Source organism: Hemicordylus capensis, chromosome 3, assembly GCF_027244095.1.
Source record: "Hemicordylus capensis ecotype Gifberg chromosome 3, rHemCap1.1.pri, whole genome shotgun sequence".
NCBI classification, from domain to species: domain Eukaryota; kingdom Metazoa; phylum Chordata; class Lepidosauria; order Squamata; family Cordylidae; genus Hemicordylus; species Hemicordylus capensis.
This window is the reverse complement of record NC_069659.1, coordinates 59,090,348-59,108,436: the sequence shown is the minus strand read 5'-3', so window position 1 is coordinate 59,108,436 and position 18,089 is coordinate 59,090,348. Positions and strand designations below refer to the sequence as shown.

Below are 18,089 nucleotides of genomic sequence, written 5' to 3'. Positions count from 1 at the left end.
CACAAGCTCACATAGTGTACTGGAGGGGCAGGGTATAAATACATTTAAATAAATAAATAAAAATAAATAATTATAAGAGAAATTGAGTTGCTTATTTATATAGGCAAGTGAGCATAGAACTGGGAGCATAGAACACTAAATAATGAAGAATGCAGAGTATGCTTATATATGTGTCACCTGAATATGATTAGGCTCAAGGTGCCCACTGGGATAAACCAGAGAACAGTTTGTTATGGGGTGGCTAACAAATAAAGTTTATTATTTATTATTAATATTCTGCCCAGTGGTGCAGTAGATTGTGCAGCCTGTCTCCAAAATAACTTGAGAAATGATTTTGCTTATGTTTGTAGCTGAAGATACTGTGAAGGAAGCAAAGTGCACACTAAAACGTTGGCAGGACTCTCTTTTTCATGAAAACAGTGAGGTATTCAAACAAAATTCAAATGCTTAATATATTTAAGATGTGATATTTTAATAGGCTTGTTCTTCCTGGAACCTATTATGTGCAGGTCCCATTGAAGTGAATGGAAACTGTGCAACAGCATGGAACCACATACCAAGACCAAATCCAGAAGTGGACCCTCTACCTCAGTGTTTCTAGGGTCAGCAGTTTGATCAGGAAGCTGAAAAGGCTAGCAAAACTCCAGCAAGCAAAAGCAATTTCTTTGTTAAGCAGACACAGAAGCTTCTAGCATTTTTACTATGGGCTTTTCTAGACATAAGTAGCACACACTATGAAATGATCTTGCAAAGAAGCATAACACAAGAGCTTACAGAGAATCCAGACACTTCCACAGATAGTCGCTGTCTTCTCTTCTGGGATCTGATGGGGAGTTCACTTAGGAAGAAGGCTCCTAGCATGATTTCTGCTGTGCCACCTGCTGGTCAGCTCTTGCTTTCCATGATTAAGCCACTCCTTTCAAACTACCTCTCTGGCAGTTGTGAGTTAATCATTAAAAGCTAGAGCTGACCAGCAGCTGGGTGCCGCAGAAATCCCACCAGCAGCCTTCTTCCTCTGTGGCCTGCGAATCAGATTCCAGAAAAAAAGGTGGTGACAATCTGCGGCAATGTGACTGGATTCTCTCTACACCCTTGTCTTAAATTATTTACAAGCTTCCTCCATAGTGTGTGTTACTGACAGCTGGAAAGGCTCTATGCCTGCCCAATCCAGAGGCCTCATACAACTCGCCAATCACAGGGGGCTGATGTTGCAAAATCCTTCGGTGCCTGAAGAAGGTTCATACACAGTCCATGTTAGGCTAGGGCCCAGCCTCAGTCTCTAAAATGCCTGTTTCGCATCCTGGAGTCCCTAACACTAGCTCTTGCATGGTTCCAATCCTTTTCAGTGGCCTTGGGCAGAAGGATTTCCCAGTGAGTAATTCTCAATGTCTGTGCTTTTATATAGCAACCCACCTTTATTGGCCCACAACTGCCAGCGTAGAGCGTCAACATTTGTCTCATTTGGCCTTGCTACCTGATTAAACTTATAAGTTAATTGCGTAAAAATATAGACCATGAACATTGCTAATGCTAGGCTTTTGAAAGTTCTGCCTAGCATGACCTTTAAACAGTAGGGAAGATTTTTAAATGCTGTTAATTGCGTATTTACTAGTGCTGAGGATTTTTAAAGTTATTATTAAGCTGCCTCAACTTCAGGTTCAATTATTTCTTAAAGAATGTTTTGAAGGCACTTTCCACTTCGGAGGACTTTCAATGTGATAATTATAGCCTAATTGTACCTGCACAAATGATCATTTATATTCATGGGAACATTCACTACTGCTATTTTCCCACTACACTTGCTAGATGTCAGCTGCAATCTATGACTACTACAGCTACTATTAATTCTTACGTAGCACCAGCTAAATATCTAGGAGGTGTCAATAGTGTGTTACAAGCTGTACATAAAGAACTGTCACACTCCATGTCAAGACGGCTTCATTCTGTCCTAATCATTCAGATTCACCACTTGGCCACTTAACTTATGGTGGTGGCCTAATGGTGAATAAGGACCTCCAGTAGCGTTTAGAACCTTTTCAGGTGGATCTCTGAACTGCCAGAACTAAGGGCACAGCTTAATTTGAAGATCAAGCCCAGAACCTACCAGTTCTCTAGAAAGCTGAATATTTCTCCCACCTGCACTCTTATACCCCAGGCCACTTTAAAAAATCATTTTCCCCACTACCATCTTCTTCCCCACAAAATAAAAAAAGGTCTTAAAAATTTAGTTTCAGGGGGAAAGCATAAGTCGGGGAAGGATAGAGCTCCTTGCTTCAATTAACTCATGCTGCTTTTAAATATTATTATTATTTATTTACACAGTCAGACAGGTGTTATTGACTGGTTTGTTTTATCCAGACATCGAGTCCTTCCCAAGGACCTGGGATGGCTGCATTTTATTGTCAGTGCTGTTGTTGTTGTTGTTAGAGATATCATCGCAGAATATAGGCTATTCCCAGTAAAGCTGCTTTTTGTAATTGGCTGATGGTGATTTCTGTGGCCCCTATGGTGTTGAGGTGCTCTTCAAGGTCTTTTGGAACTGCACCCAGGGCGCCAATTACCACTGGGATTATTTTGGTCTTTTTCTGCCACAGCCTTTCAATTTCAATTTGTAGATCTTTGTATTTTGTGATTTTTTCTATTTCTTTTTCTTCTATTCTGCTATCCCCTGGTATTGCTATGTCGATTATTTTCACTTGTTTTTCTTTCTTCTCGACTACAGGTGTATTGTGTGGCAGATGTTTGTCTGTTTGTAGTCAGAAGTCCTATAATATTTTTACATCTTCATTTTCTACCACTTTTTCAATTTTATGGTCCCACCAATTTTTGGCTACAGGTAGCTTGTATTTTTTGCAGATGTGCCAGTGCATCATCCCTGCTACCTTGTCATGCCTTTGTTTGTAGTCAGTCTGTGCGATCTTTTTACAACAGCTGATTAGGTGGTCCACGGTTTCATCTGCTTCTTTACAAAGGCGGCACTTGCTGTTTGTTGTGGATTTTTCTACTTTTGCTCTTATTGCATTTGTTCTTAGTGCCTGTTCTTGTGCAGCCAGTATTAAATCCTCAGTTTCTTTCTTCAAGCTGCCATTCTTAAGCCATTGCCAGGTCTTGGTGATATCTGATTTCCCACTTATATTGTGCAAATATTGACCATGCAGGGGCTTATTTTTCTGCTCGGTTCTTGATTTGTTCTTTCTTGTAGGCCTGCTTTGTTTCATTGGTGTTGAATCGTTTCTCATTATTGACCATTTGAAGTGCATCTTCTTCACTGTCCTTGATATATTCTTCAAGGCCTCTTTTCTCCTCCTCTACTGTTTGATGGACTTGCAGCATTCCTCTTCCGCCTGAGCTGCAAGGGAGGTATAGCCTATCGACATCACTGCGGGGGTGCAGAGCATGACTGATGGTCATGATTTTCCTGATCTTACGATCTAGCATGTCTAGCTCTGCCTGAGTCCAGTCTTATTATTCCTGCATTGTATCTGATAACAGGCATAGCCCAGGTGTTTATGGCTTGTATGGTGTTCCTGCCATTGAGTTTGGACTTGAGGATTTTTCTAACTCTCCTGATGTATTCACTTCCGATTTTTCTTTTAACTTCAGTGTGTGCGATGTTATCAGCCTGGAGAATGCCCAAGTTCTTTCTCTTCCAGGTTCTTGATGTTGCTTCCATTGGGTAGTTCTATTCCTTCTGTTTTTGTGGTTTTTCCTCTGTTCATTATTAATGCAGCACACCTGTCTAGTCCAAACTCCATTGCTATATCGCTACTGAATATACGGACAGTGTTTAGCAGTGATTCGATTTCTGACTCGGACTTTCCATACAACTTCAGATCGTCCATGTACAGCAGATGGTTGATTTGACTAGATGTTTTAGATGTTTGGTATCCAAGGCCTGTTTTGTTTAGTATTTGTGAAAGTGGGGTCATGGTGATTACAAACAACAGAGGGGATAGTGAGTCCCCTTGGAAAATGCCTCTTCTAATGCTAACCTGTCCAAGTGTCTCGCCATTGATTTTTAACTGTGTACTCCACATGCTCATTGCTTTTTAAAATAAATATCTGAATGTTTTTGCTGACACCAATTGTTTCTAAACATTTTAGTATCCATGTGTGAGGCAGTGAATCGAAGGCTTTCTTGTAGTCAATCCATGCAACACTTAGATCTGTTTTTCTTCTCTTGCAGTTTTCTAAAATTTTGTCAATCAGCAGCTGGTCTTTTGTGCCTCTGGTGTTCAGGCAATTTCCTTTCTGTTCAACTGGAAGCTGTTTGTTAGTTAACAAGTGTTGCATGACTTCATCTGCTATTATTCCAGTTAATAACTTGAACATGGTTGGCAGGCAGGTTATTGGTCTATAATTACTTGGAACCACGCCTTTTGCTGGGTCTTTCATTATGAGATGAGTTTTCCCAGATGTTAGTCATTGTTCAATATCACCTCCTTGCAAAATGTGATTGAACTGTTTTGATAGTTGTTTATGAAGGCTTGTTAGGTGTTTAAGCCAGAAGCCATGCATCGTCACCTGGCGCAGTCCAATTTTTAATTTTCTTTGCTCTTTCACTTATTAATTCTGGTGTTATTATTAGATCCTGCATTTGTTGGTTACATTTTTCGACCTCTTTCATCCAGCTTGCTTTTTTATTATAATCTATTGGATTGTCCCATAATTTCCCCCAGAATTGCACTGGTTGTTCTTTATTTGGTGTTTCTATGTTTCTTGCAGTTTCTCCTTCTATGCTTTGGTAGAAACATCTCTGATTCGACTGGAATTGGAGATTCTGTCTGTGTTGTGTGATTCTGGCTTCGTATCTGCTAATCTTCTTTGACACTGTTGTTATTTGCTGCTTTATTATTTCCAGGACTTCTCTAACTTTACTTGTATCTAGGTGGTGTTTTTGGATCAGATACTGTTTGGTGTTTTCATTCTTCAGCTTCTTGTCTTTCATATCTTTCAATTTACTAGCATCTGCTCTGAGCCTGGAGATTTTATTTTCTAATCTAATCTTCCATTTAGGTGATGTACTACTTTTTTTTATTTTTAAACAGGTCCATTGATCTTATATCTGAGCTCTTGTGGTGTTATTGTTGCTGCATTGTACATTAGTTGGTTTGTTTCGTGCAAATTACTGGTTGTTATTTCTGCAAGTTCAGCATTGATGCACTTTTAATGCCTGATTAAGTTGTTTTTTGGCAACTGTTTTTAGAGCTGGAATTCGAACCCTGGTGGTTGTTTGGTTCATGTGCTCAGTTATTTTTTGCTTTAGTTCTTGTTGCTTTTCTGTTAAATGGCATTTGGGTTTTTGAGGTGAAGGCAAAGGGGAAGTTGCCTGGTTTTAATTTTGAAACAGTTCAGCAACAGTGGCATCCTCTATTTCCAATACCTCCGCTACCTGCACCTGAGCAACTTCTTCAGTTGGTGATAATTCTTCTTCCATATCTTGAGTCTGTGTTGCTCTTTGCAGTTCTTCCAGCTCAACTCCTGTGAATGCTTTATTTCTTATTATGTATCTTCTCTGGCCTGCTAGCCTTTGTTCTGTTATTTCTGTATCTGGATGCTTCTCTTTCCAAATTTGGTACATTCTTTTAAAATAACCTCTTCTAGTTGGACTAGACTTGTAATAGCAGATCATTATTTCCTTGTTGGCATTTTTCATATTTTTTTTCGGTTAAGCAACGTTTCTTCCAGTAACCTTGCAGTCTCCAGCCCTGGTTGCTCAACTGAAGATCCTGAGTCCTGTTGCCCACTTGCCACCAGATGTCCAGGGACTATAGCACCTGGCACGGTGCTTGTTGACCCGGGTGACGACCGATCCGGTATAGATTTATTAAAGTTACGTCTCACCATATTGTTGATGGGAGAGGCACTCTTTGTCTGGCTCCTCTGGTGAGACCTGTCCAGTATGGTTGGACCTCTGGCATAGCTCTCACCTTCCTCAGAGCACACAAGCCCCACAACCACGCCAAGGTAGTGTCTCACTGGGGGTAGATGATGATGATGATGATTTATTTAGATTTCTATACCACCCTTCCAAAAATAGTTCAGGGCGGTTTACACAGAGAAATAATAAATAAATAAGATGGCTCCCTGTCCCCAAAGGGCTCACATTCTAAAACAAAACATAAGATAGTCACCAGTAACAGTCACTGGAAGTACTGTGCTGGGGGTGGATAGGGCCAGTTACTCTCCCCCTGCTAAATAAAGACAATCACCATGTTAAAAGGTGCCTCTTTGCCCAGTTAGCAGGGGTTCCCTTACCTGCCACTTTATAGAGATTCTGTGTTTTCCCACACAATCTGCTACTGTCACATCCAATCTTGGCCATCAGTTTGTAAAAATCTGGATACAAGGCACCAAGAGGGTTTTCTCTCAAGGTTGAGAATTGAAACCGACAAACAAGACCTGAACAAGGCAAAGTTCTGTTCCCTTATTAAAGTGTTTTTGAAACTTTGATGGGAAAGTCCACTAGAGTCACTACGCATCATTTCTATGTCTGCATGCACAGATTTGAGAAAGTGGCACATTGTGATTTGGGGACAAAAAGGTCAGACTCGCCAACAGGCATTTCAAGCCAATTGTGGAACTTTAGATTTTACAAAACTGCTATTATTTCAGACCCCTTCATAACAAATTCATGTACTGGTTGCAGTCTACAAACATGTACGGCTGTAAACCTTTGCACATTTCCCTGGGAGTAAGCTACATTGAACACAGTAGAACTTACTTCTTTCCAACATGCATAGGATTGTGCTGTAAGAGTGCTTAAGCCTCCTTCAAGGCTATGGAACTTAACTACACATTACGCCACCTAATGGCGCAGCGGGGAAGTAACTTGCCTAGGGAGCAAGAGGTTGCTGGTTTGAATCCCCGCTGGTATGTTTCCCAGACTGTGGGAAACACTGCAAGGGAGATGGCAATGGTAAACCCCTCCTGTATTCTACCAAAGAAAACCACATGGCTCTGGTCACCAGGAGTTGACACCAACTCAACGGCACAGCTTTACTTTAAAGCACTTCTGTGGGACTTCAGCCCAGCCAAAAATGTTCATTCATAAGCAAGCCTCATTGGTTTTAGCGGGTCAGACTTCCAAGTCAATACAGTGAGGGCGGAACTAGACATAGTAGATGCATGACTACCACCCAAAGCAGCAGTGCCATGTCACCTTCTTTTTTTGCCAGTAATGTTTAGTGAAATAAAGGGTGTGTCATGATGTCGTTGTGCTCAATTTCCTTGTCTCTGCTCCACTTCAGTCTGTGAAAAGAAGCAAGGGCTGAGAATGCAGGAGCATAATGCCATTGCATCACTCATTACTTTATCATACCTTACTGGTGAAGGAGGAGAAGGAAATGTCGCCTTGCTATTGTTGGTGGCAGGCACATGTGTCCGACTACATCTAGTACCTCAGGGCTGCAGCCTTAAGTATGTCTGCTTACTCTTGAATGAGCCCATGATCGTTTTCTGCAATATACACATATAGCAATGAGTGCAAAGTGTGCAAGAATGTACAGCAAAAACAGCCATTAGTGCTACAAAATTGTTTTAATACTGTACTATATCAATGAATGTCATTTCTCCAATTGCAAGCTAAGACCTAATCTCTGTTGAAGAGCTTCGTAGATTACCTTAAAAGATGTGAAGAGCAAAAACAAAATACAAAGAAAGGGTATTATACGTTTAGATATGGAAGTATAGCAAATATTGTACACATTAAATTGGTGGCTCCCTGTGGCACTATAATTCATGCTTTCACTCTCCAAAATTTAATGACTTGTATATGTGAGGGTTCCAAGGGTACCAGTAGAAGCCCCTTTTTGCAGTGTTTTGTGCTGTATCCCTTTGTGTTGAGGATACAAAGGAAGGGGAAATTGAAGGTGTCTTGTAGAATCCAGATTTTTAGCATAGATGTATATGGAAGCTCAGCTGTTCCCTTATTAGGCAGTAAGCTCCATCCACCCAGCTGTCTTGTGTTTCCTCATTCATTCTCTCCGTATAGTAGAGATAATTTTATACATTGGCAGGCCAAAGTAATCCCAGTAAAAGAAACGCCAGTTGCTTTTTGACAGGATTGACCTCACTTGACTGCCCTCTGTCTTCCATCAGTAGCAAGGTAATGAGCCTTTTCTAGTGTTATAAACCAGGGAGAGCACAAATAATGCACTGCACTTCCCCTGTCCTCCTGTCAAAATGCATCAAAAGTGGATCAACACCACATTGAGTCATTTTCTGATGTTTTCAGAGAGATCCTGTGTGAATAGCATGTTATGTCTTTGTCATATCAAGGGGCAGCCTGTGTGACTTTAGCACTGGAAGATTAGAGAGAGCGGGACAGCATCTTAAGCACCTGTTAACAATACACTAATACTTGAAAGCAACTTTCAACCTTCCATCTTTAATATTGTCCATGAGTCATGTATGGTAGACCCACAGGGGCTTGGAAAACATTCTGTTTGAGTTTTGGTTTTTTTGCTGTTTGCCCCCTACTGGAAAAACAACAACACAACAACAACTGGCAGGCCATGATGCCTGCTGATGGGCTATATTAGGCTATAAATCAGTGTTTCTCAACCACCGGTCCATGGACCGGTGCCGGTCCGTGAGGCGCTAAGTACTGGTCCATGTTGGTCCATGAGGAATTAATCCCCCCACAAAACTATTACCAGCTAATGGGGGCCACCGCTGCTGGGAGCTCTCCAGAGCTCATTTCTAGGCAGGCAGCCCTTGCTGCTGGGATAACGTTCAGTTCGAGGAAGCTAAATGAGTGTTATCCCAGCAGCGAGGGCTGCCTGCCTAGAAATGAGCTCTGAAGAGCTCCCTGCGGAAGCACACACACCCCAGTTTGAAATTGTTTTGAGAGTGCCTTGGGTTGGGGGCAAAGTGGGGTGACCCCTTTACTAACTGCTGGTTCAGGAGACTGGGCACAAAGAATATACCGGTCCATGACTCCAAAAACGTTGAGAAACACTGGGCTAGATGGTCCACAGGTTGTGCAGTTTTTGCTCTAAAGAAATCCTGCAAATGTTTAGCTAATTGTGGGAGCAGAGCTTCTAGTAAAAAATTAGCCTCCAGTAACCCAGACCCCTAAGAATGCTTCCTCTTTAGAATGCTCTTTGAATTAAATACATGATAAAATAATTTGTTCTATTCCTTCTCCTTTCCGATTCTTGAAATGCAAAGTTTGCTCAGGGAGCATTACTGGATGCCATAGAAAATGAAAAGAGAATGAGGGGGAAATTTGCAGAGAAACAAAGGCAAGTTTGTTTATTTAACATATTGGACATATGTCTACATTCAGACATAGAATGGCTGCTTTTAAATAACTAAATGGTTCTTCAAATGCTGCAGTGCTTCTGAGAATTAGTTGCTGCTGTTCAAAATCAGTATTAGAAATGGCCTTCACTTACTTTCCTTACAACACTGGAAAATGCTGTTCAGTGTTGGTAAAACAAATGACTAAAATGTTGGATTGAATCACTTAGGAAAGCATTTTAAATGAAATCTTCCTAAGACCTTACTTGGTGATAAACAAGAAAATAAATATTACTCATGGACCCCATTCCTGTATCCTTAAATAAATATGTATTTCTTTTTGTAATAATGGTGTGTGCCTTATACAGGGTTACTGTGAAGTATTCATGTTTCCCCCCCTGATTACAATCCTTTTATCATTTTAACTTGGTTTTTTAAAACCCCTAGTTATATACCTAAATTATACCCCTAATTATATAGCTAAATTTTTAAAACCCCTAATTATATACCTAAATTACTAATGGCAGCCTTCAGAATGAAGTTATTTGCAACTGAAAAATAATTTGGAATAGTTTGTTGTTTGTTTTCTCTCTTTAGAAATTTGAGACAGCCAAAAAAGCTCTTCTTAATATTTGGAATTAACATTCAAAATAGATGTCAAGATGGAATGCTTATCTACAGCAATAATCGCTTGATCCAGATGTTTGAGAAAGCGGGACCACAGCAGAAAAGAGAATCTTAGTATGTTTTCTCTCGTGCTAACATTGAGGAGCCTCTATTCAGGCTGCTTAAAAATTCATTTCTTTTAGGTGCCAGCAGGCTTCAAAGTCCCTCTTAACTATGGATTAGTATTATTGCTTTCTAGGCACATGAATTTCAGAGGGAAATAAATCTGCATTTCTGTATGTATTCATTTATTCACATTTTGTACTTGGCTGTTGTTGCTTCAGCTGAGGACACTGCTGAGCCACTCTCTTGAGTGAACAAATTGCTCTCCATGTTCATACAGAAAATATGTACCCAGTTTCTGTGCATTAAATGTGACTGTCAATGACTCTATGCCATAAGTTGCTTGTAGAATTGTCATATGGCTCGTGCATTCTTCTAAGGAGCCATTTTTCTTTAGTTCCCACTCATGTGGGAACTAAATGCAGCAGAGTTTAACATGTAAGAGGCGGGGGTGGGGACAAAAACCAGGAAGAGTCTGATACAATCACGGTAAGGTAAGAAAGACCCAGTCTTAAGATATTCAAAAATGTAGACAAGCTTCTTTATTAGCATGGGTTCATGTGCCCAACATGTTTCAGCTCTAAGCTTTCTTCAGGAGCATTTCTAAAAATTTTATAAATATATGATTAATAAAATATCAAAAGACAACCAGAAGTATTATTGTTTTTAAGCTCCCTGAGACCTTGGGTTAGGGCGGTATAAAAATGTGCTAAATAAATAAATAAATAATAAATAATAAATTCTGTCCATGCATTGTAATAACCAGATGTATAGGTTCTCCTGACAACTCATCCATGTGGTCTGAAACACAGGGCATAGTAGAGGTACCTTCTTTCCCTAGACGAGGGCCCTGCATGGTTGTTATATAGATGACTGAGACGAGCATGTTGGTACCTGTCTGGGACTTTGGCACAGAGTGAACTATAAATACAAATATTGATTATAAATCCAGATTATAAATGATTTATTTTAAGAAACCAGTATTAAGTCATATTTTGTCTCTGTCATCAGTGCAGAAATACCTGTTTGCCATGTAAATGGAAGCATCTGTGACTAAAATCTTGCCCTATCCTTTCTGCTTAAGATGATACATTTCCATCTTTACAGCTTTGGCGCTGGAGCTATAGGAATGGTAGATGTGCCCTTAGAAATTATGGAGCCAACACACAACAAGCAGGCCTTTGCCAATGTTAAGGAATATAATCACTTATTGAAATCAATGGGACAGTATCTTGTTCAGTACTGGAAAGACATAGGAATAAGTAAGTATTCATTTTTGAGAGCTGATTCATACAACCAAGTAGCTTTATGGTGTCCCCTTTAAATCCAAAGACAAAGTGCTTTGCTTGAATTGACATTGCTGAATCATAAACTGGAAATTTTGAGTAAGGCTGCGGTCCTAAACATGCTTACTTGAAAGTTACCTCTAGTAATTATCAAAGAAAATATGCTTAGAATGAGAGTGTTAAAATGAAATATACGATTGTTTCTCTTTCAGAAATCTGATATGTGGGTCAAAGCTCCCACACACACACACACACTTCAGAAATGCAGTGTTCCCCCTTTTCCCCCACGCCATACTTTTTGATGGTGCCACCATTGCCAGCCATGTGGAGAGGCTGCTCTGTGTGGTTGAAGGAAAGAGAAGAAGAGGACGACCAGCAGCAAGGTGGATGGAGTTGATTACGACAGCAATGAATGCACCACTGAGAGACCTTAAAGGCCAAGCCTCTTGCTTATGAAAGCACCCACCATCATGGATGTGGCATTCACCTCTTTAGACAATAATAAGCCGAGAGGCATGACTGATGGGGCCAGGGTGGGACTTCTGGCCCCATTTTAGATGCTCAACTTGTGTAGAGTGGCTTTTGGATAATGTCTGAAGAGAGTTACTGAGAGACTGGAATAGAAGTAGAGAATAGCCCTGTTCAGGCATTCAGAAGATGGTTACAAGAGCTGAAAGCAGGTTGGGAGTCCTGCCCTGGCACGTCACTCACTTCCCAGTTGTGCGACTCATGGAAACAGCAGCATAGAGGGAAGCGTTGCAACTGTGATGGCAGGCACTTCCATGTCAGGCTGAATTGCCCCACTTTGAGCACTTACAGCCATGTTCAGAGGCATACTTTTGAACACTTGAACTGTAGACTGAGTTGAAAGTAAATGGAAGGTACTTTGGGGGAGGCACTCTCTGGGGACCAGATGTGATATATTGCTTGTAGGAGTCAATTCTGCTCCCCTTCTCCTGATGCTCAACTTGTGTATTTGTAAATAAACCCAATATTGCAAAGATATCATAAACCTCCAGCAATCTCTCCTAGGGGTGTGCACAAACTGGGCTGGTTCGATGGTTTGATTGCAAACCAAATTGGCCTCCATGATTGGCGTGGTCACACAAATGACCTCTCTGCTTTCACAGAGGTCACGCAAATGGACTCTGCGCATCCGCAGAGGCTGGAACCACAACACCCCAGTGCGGATGGGCTGCTGGGGGGAGCACTGGGATTTCTAGGAGCCACTGCTGGATCTGTAAGCACCTACTTTTCGTGACCTCTCACTACCCTTAGAAGCCTTTTAAAGTAAAAGCCTTTGCTTGTAAAAGGGAATCCTCACCGGATTTTCCTTTACAAGGATAGCCCCTCAGACCCTCAAAATGGATTGAACCTGTTTGACCTGGTTCAATCAAGTGGACTGGACTGGCCAGTCAGTTTGACTGAACCAGTTCACTGACCGGCGGTTCAGTTCAAATTTGATCCAAATTTAAATCGAACCACAAAAATCGGCCTGTGTGCACTCCTAATCTCTCCTCCAAAGAAAGTAAAACCCAGATACCACTCCCATCTCCCAGAACTTCTCTCCACTTCAGAGAAGTGAGGAGCATACGTAACAATATCAAACATTAATATTTCCAGTATTAAAAATGTGTCTTCTGAAGTACCCTTTGTGTAGCACGGTGGCAAAGCTTCTCCCTCATCCTGACACTGAATTAGTATTCATTCTACCAAAATACAAATGTGTGCCTTACTCCAAACCTTGGGTGCAGATCTTGGCTTATTTGAAGGCTAAATCAAACTAAGATTGGTAGGTTCAAACATCACAACCAATTTTATCATAACCTAGATATGCTCATGCAGGGATGGGAGCGGGGAGTGGAACCTCACTCCTGAGGTTCAGAGACACTGTGCAGAGCCCAGATTTAACCAAAGTTCGGCATGGTGTCCATTGGCTAAGTAATTTTAAAAAAAATACTCTTAAGACCAGCCCTAGTTGCAGTGCTGCTAACCCAAATTGATTGACTGATTGATTGATTAAGTGCTGTCAAGTCGGTGTCGACTCTTAGCGACCACATAGATAGATTCTCTCCAGGATGATCTTCAACTTGGCTTTTAAGATCTCTTAGTGGTAATCAAACATTGCTGTCGTAATCAAGTCCGTCCACCTTGCTGCTGGCCGTCCACTTCTTCTCTTTCCTTCAATCTTTCCCAGCATTATGGACTTCAAGGGAGCTGCGTCTTTGCATAATGTGTCCAAAGTATGATAGTTTGAGCCTGGTCATTTGCTCCTCAAGTGAAAATTCTAGATTGATTTGTTCTAAGATCCATTTGTTTGTTTTCCTGACTGTCCATGGTATCCTCAAAAGTCTTCTCCAGCACCAAAACTCAAACACGTCACAATATGTTTTCTATCTTGCTTCTTCAAAGTCCAGCTTTCGCATCCATAGAGTGAAACGTGGAAAACCATTGTCTGTACGATTCTAACCCAAATAGGCATCTCAGAACTGAAGAAGCTAATACTGCACCATGTGAACAAGGGGAGAATAAAAAGAATGAGAAAACTGCAAGACACTTCTTGTTAATAAAATCTGACAAGCAATTACTATTTACCTAGCAGAGAGGCTGAGAGAACAGGCAAACATGTCTGTGTATTTTTAAAAAAATAAATTGCATCAGTGTGCATATGCAAATGTAGTTGATCCTCTGCATTTTTAATCTGAGTGCCGTTGCTTTTGCACACATTTTAAAACCTGGTTTTAATCAATCATATTTGCAAATTTGAAACATTTAAAATCATAGCCTGAACCTTTCTGAGTCTTTGCCTCCCAGATTGTTTGGCTTCTCTTTCTGTGTTAACTTTTAGAGAAGAGAAGAAGTCTCTTCAGTTGCTGAATCTCAGGCTCATCGTGTGTCTTTTTGCTCTTACTCACAGAAGCAAACAGTTCTCAAATGACTCTTACCTACATTTCTTTCTAATCACGAAAAAGAAGTTAGAGGAGGCCTGCACAACATGTGATCCACCAAGCAGCATGTAGCCCACCAGCTATGTAGTGTAGCAAACCAGGTGCTTACCAACCCCCCATGTGCAGTCCTACACAGGCAGCAAAAACAGAAGACTTTTCAAGTCCAGGTTGGTGGCTTACAAGTTGGGCTACCTGCCGCCTTCGTGCTCTTGCTGCCTTCATTTGGTTGCCTCTCTGCTACCAAAACTCCCAAACAGCCCTTCTTTGCCTTTCCTTCCTGCTCAGGGTAAGGCAGGGCTTTTTCACATTGAGTCCCCATTTTCATAGGCTACACCCTATCATTTAGAGAAGCGGCTGATTGACCAGGGCTCAGAGAGAGTGAGGTGCTTCACATGAGCAGTGTCAAACACTGAGAGAAGGTTTGCAGGGAGGGTGGCTTTGACCCGCTCTCCTCGCAGATGAGCACTTGCCTGTCGCTGAGTGGGCGGATCACCCGTCCAGATGAGCAGCGGCTCTCCTGTGGGCCACCCGTGCCCTGCCATGCCTCACCCCACAGCTCCGGGGGTCGGGTTAAGGAAAGCGCCACCGTGTGGCACCCGGAGCCCCAGTAATGCACTGTGGGAGTGGGAGTGCATTACGTGCGAGTGCAAGCACCTGCAGCTGACACGTGATCTGGAAAACGAGGTTAACGGGCTGCTCATTCCATTAACCTCGTTGAAGGGGGTGGCTACATAGGTGGCCTTGCCGCCGTGGAGCCACTGGGCTTGCCCTCGAGCCTGCTGGTTCTAATGAGCAAGCAAAACTGGGCTGGGCTCCCTTAGCCCAGGTTTGCTTGCTCGTGAGAATAGCTTCAGTAGGTGTTCTCTTACGGATGTAGACATCTAGGCCCCAAGCTACAGTAAACGTGCTAGCCCTGCACAATGCAGTGTCTGTGCAACCCAATCCAGAGCTCATGAGCCTGATTCAGACATTACACTGTATGAGTGTACAGATGTCTGTACACTTTTACATGTGTTTGTATGAACAACTGTACCTGCGTTCATTTTAAAAGTGAACCTGGTTATAGGCCCCCTGGAATGCATGGTACAGAAAGGAAGTGTACTTCTGTACATGCATTCAGCATGTAAATGACTGTACCTGTGTATAGGTCTGTACCTTTGTAAACCCCTGCTAATTTGGCAAAAAGGCACCTTTTAATGTGGTGATTCTCTTTATTTAGCAGGGGGAGAGTAGCTGGGCCTATCCACCCCCAGCACAGTACCTCCAGTGACTGTTGCTGGTGTCTATCTTATGTTTCTTTTTAGATTGTGAGCCCTTTGGGGACAGGGATCCATCTTATTTATTTATTATTTCTCTGTGTAAACCGCCCTGAGCCAGTTTTGGAAGGGCAGTATAGAAAATGAATAAATAAATAAAATACACTCATATGAATGTTGAACATAATGTATGGTGAACCACACATGTGCCCCAGACCAATGATTCCTGGTGACACTTAGCTGCTTGCTGTCTTGCTACTAACAATATATAGTATAACATGACACATACAGTATTTGTCCTCCAAGGTCAAAGAGGAGAAACTTTGTTCTGGAATGACTTTGGATATCTAAATGACAAATGGAATGAGAAACCTTCAGATACAATTCAGTACAAGAGAAGGCGGGCAGTGGAAATTCCCGACATTGTTCAGTGTGGTGAGTTTATACAATTGAACAAATAAAAAGAGAAAGTGAAAAAATAGAATTCAGCAGGATAAAAGGGTTTTCTTTGTTTCTTTGACTTCAAACATGTTCATAAGAGCTTTCCTCTTCATAACACATACTGTACACTGCTGTGCTTTTCACTTCCTCCTCCTCTGAAAGGTTCCTCTTATCAACAACTCTTTTGTTTCACCTTTTACTTCCATTAAAAGCATACTGTAGGGCAGCTAATATAACAGAGATCTCCTTCATGTTTTGTTGTAAAGGCTGCCAGCATATAACATATGTGGCTTTGTAGGCCTTAGTGTCTGATAAAGAGGATTATTAGCAAGTTATCAGCTTTTTGTTTGTATGGTATAATATAGATGTATTTTAAAATATACTTGCTTTTAATGTTCTCTCTCTGCGTGAGGAAATACCTTTTGGGCTGAGATGGAGGAGTAAGTACAAACAGAATGAGGTCAGGAAGGCTAAGCCAGACTTTTGGGAATGCCTGTGTTTTGTTCTCTTTGGGGCATGTAGGAAGACTCTCATCTAATTATTAGGGCTGTGCACATACAAAAAAATTGGATCCAATCCAAACCCAATAAAAATATCAGAATTTGATTTGTGGGCCCCTTGGGATGTCAAAAGTCGGGTCAGAGTCAGAATTCCAGTCAGAAATCCAACTTAATATTGAATTGTTCCCCATAGAGATTAATGGCAAAATGGAAACAATTCAGGAAAAAATAAAGGGCTGCTCCTAGGACTTTGAAATTCGGCAGAATTGAAATACAGGCTAGAAGGATTCTATGTAGTTAATTTGAAATGAATTCAACAATCCTGCAACACTTAATGATTTATTTTTAATGAGTTGCTCTTGTGCATGAACACCTGTTTAGTTTGGCAAAGTGGTGTTCTTGCTCTAGATAACCAGCAATGGGAAAATGGTGCTCTTGTGCAAGAACACCATTTTACCATTGCCAGAATGGTGCTCTTGAGCAAGAACCCCTCGTCAAACAAACAAAAAACATTAAAAATGACAGGATTGTCCGATTCACTTAAGTTCCCTACAGAGAATTCCCCTGCCAGTGTGGACTTTACCACCGTAAATTTTGAGGTCCTAGGCCCAGGTGTTTGTTTTTCCTGATTTATTTATTTTTTTCTATTTCCCCATTGACCTCTGTGGGGAACAATCTGATTTGCTTTGGGTTTCAAAATGGCAGTTTCCATCATTTTGTGCTTCCGACACTCCAACATGAATTCCAATTGTCCGACATGATTTCTGGCCATTTTGATCAGATATCGGGGACCCAGTATGGGATCAGAACTTGGCTGAGGTTTTTTTTAACAGATTGCAGCAATGTCAGATCAGTTCCAGCATTGCCGATCTGACTTTGCACAGGCCTACTAATTATCAAATGTCAGTGCAATTGGAGGCTTCCTTCATGTACATTTTTTTTTCTATTCACTATTGTAAATTTGAATCTTTGACAATCTAAATTTGAAGGGAAAGAATATTTCTCTAAAAACAATAGCACACACACATTCACTAACCTGTTAGTAATCAAACCTGTCAAGGCATTGATAATTAAGACTAAACAATTCAGGTAACTGATTTGCATGCCATATAAAATAAATAATTAACTAATAGTTAATTTTGAAATATCTTTACTAATATAATTAGATATTTGCCTTAAATGGAGACTCCTGTCATTCGACACCGATATAAATAATGGAGGACATCATGGCATCTGGAATTGTGCAAAGAGCCCTAACCCTCTAGAAAATAAGTAAGCTTTTTAAAATTAGATCTACAATGTGTAACAGAGTTTCCTCTTTGCTCATATTCCTTGATATACACAGCGGTAACAAAAAGATGTATTACTAGCAATGATTTTATATTCACATCAACTTGAGCATGTGAATTATTAATAATCTGCTTGAAGAAGGACTGTCACATTTGTACATTAAAATGCATTAAAATATGTCAGAAATACAATGTGTAGGCCTATTTGCAAGAGAAGAACCCAATCTGAAACGTCATGTACAGATATTAACATTTGAATACATCTGCTCTTATAAATGTTACTTTTTCATAGCATACATATGAACTATGTAGAGCATGAATTTCCATTCCAAAAATTACGTGAGAAGCGGCCACCATTCAGCCGGAGAGCAGTGCTGCCATTACAAAGCCTGAC

The 18,089-nt window shown here is 41.0% G+C and overlaps 1 protein-coding gene across 6 annotated transcripts in view; it reads left to right on the top strand.

The window, feature by feature from the left end:
• The window catches only part of MORC1 (MORC family CW-type zinc finger 1), a 77,470-nt gene that overhangs the window by 34,279 nt on the left and 25,102 nt on the right, over positions 1-18,089 (top strand). For 5 of the 6 annotated variants that reach the window (XM_053304823.1, XM_053304825.1, XM_053304824.1 and 2 more), the window contains 6 exons: positions 351-424; positions 9,175-9,248; positions 9,844-9,987; positions 11,083-11,237; positions 15,772-15,900; positions 17,573-17,678. In XM_053304823.1, the coding sequence (XP_053160798.1) occupies positions 351-424; positions 9,175-9,248; positions 9,844-9,987; positions 11,083-11,237; positions 15,772-15,900; positions 17,573-17,678 (682 nt within the window). The remainder of the gene's footprint in view (positions 1-350; positions 425-9,174; positions 9,249-9,843; positions 9,988-11,082; positions 11,238-15,771; positions 15,901-17,572; positions 17,679-18,089) is intronic. The other variant, XM_053304826.1, reaches the window with a different exon arrangement.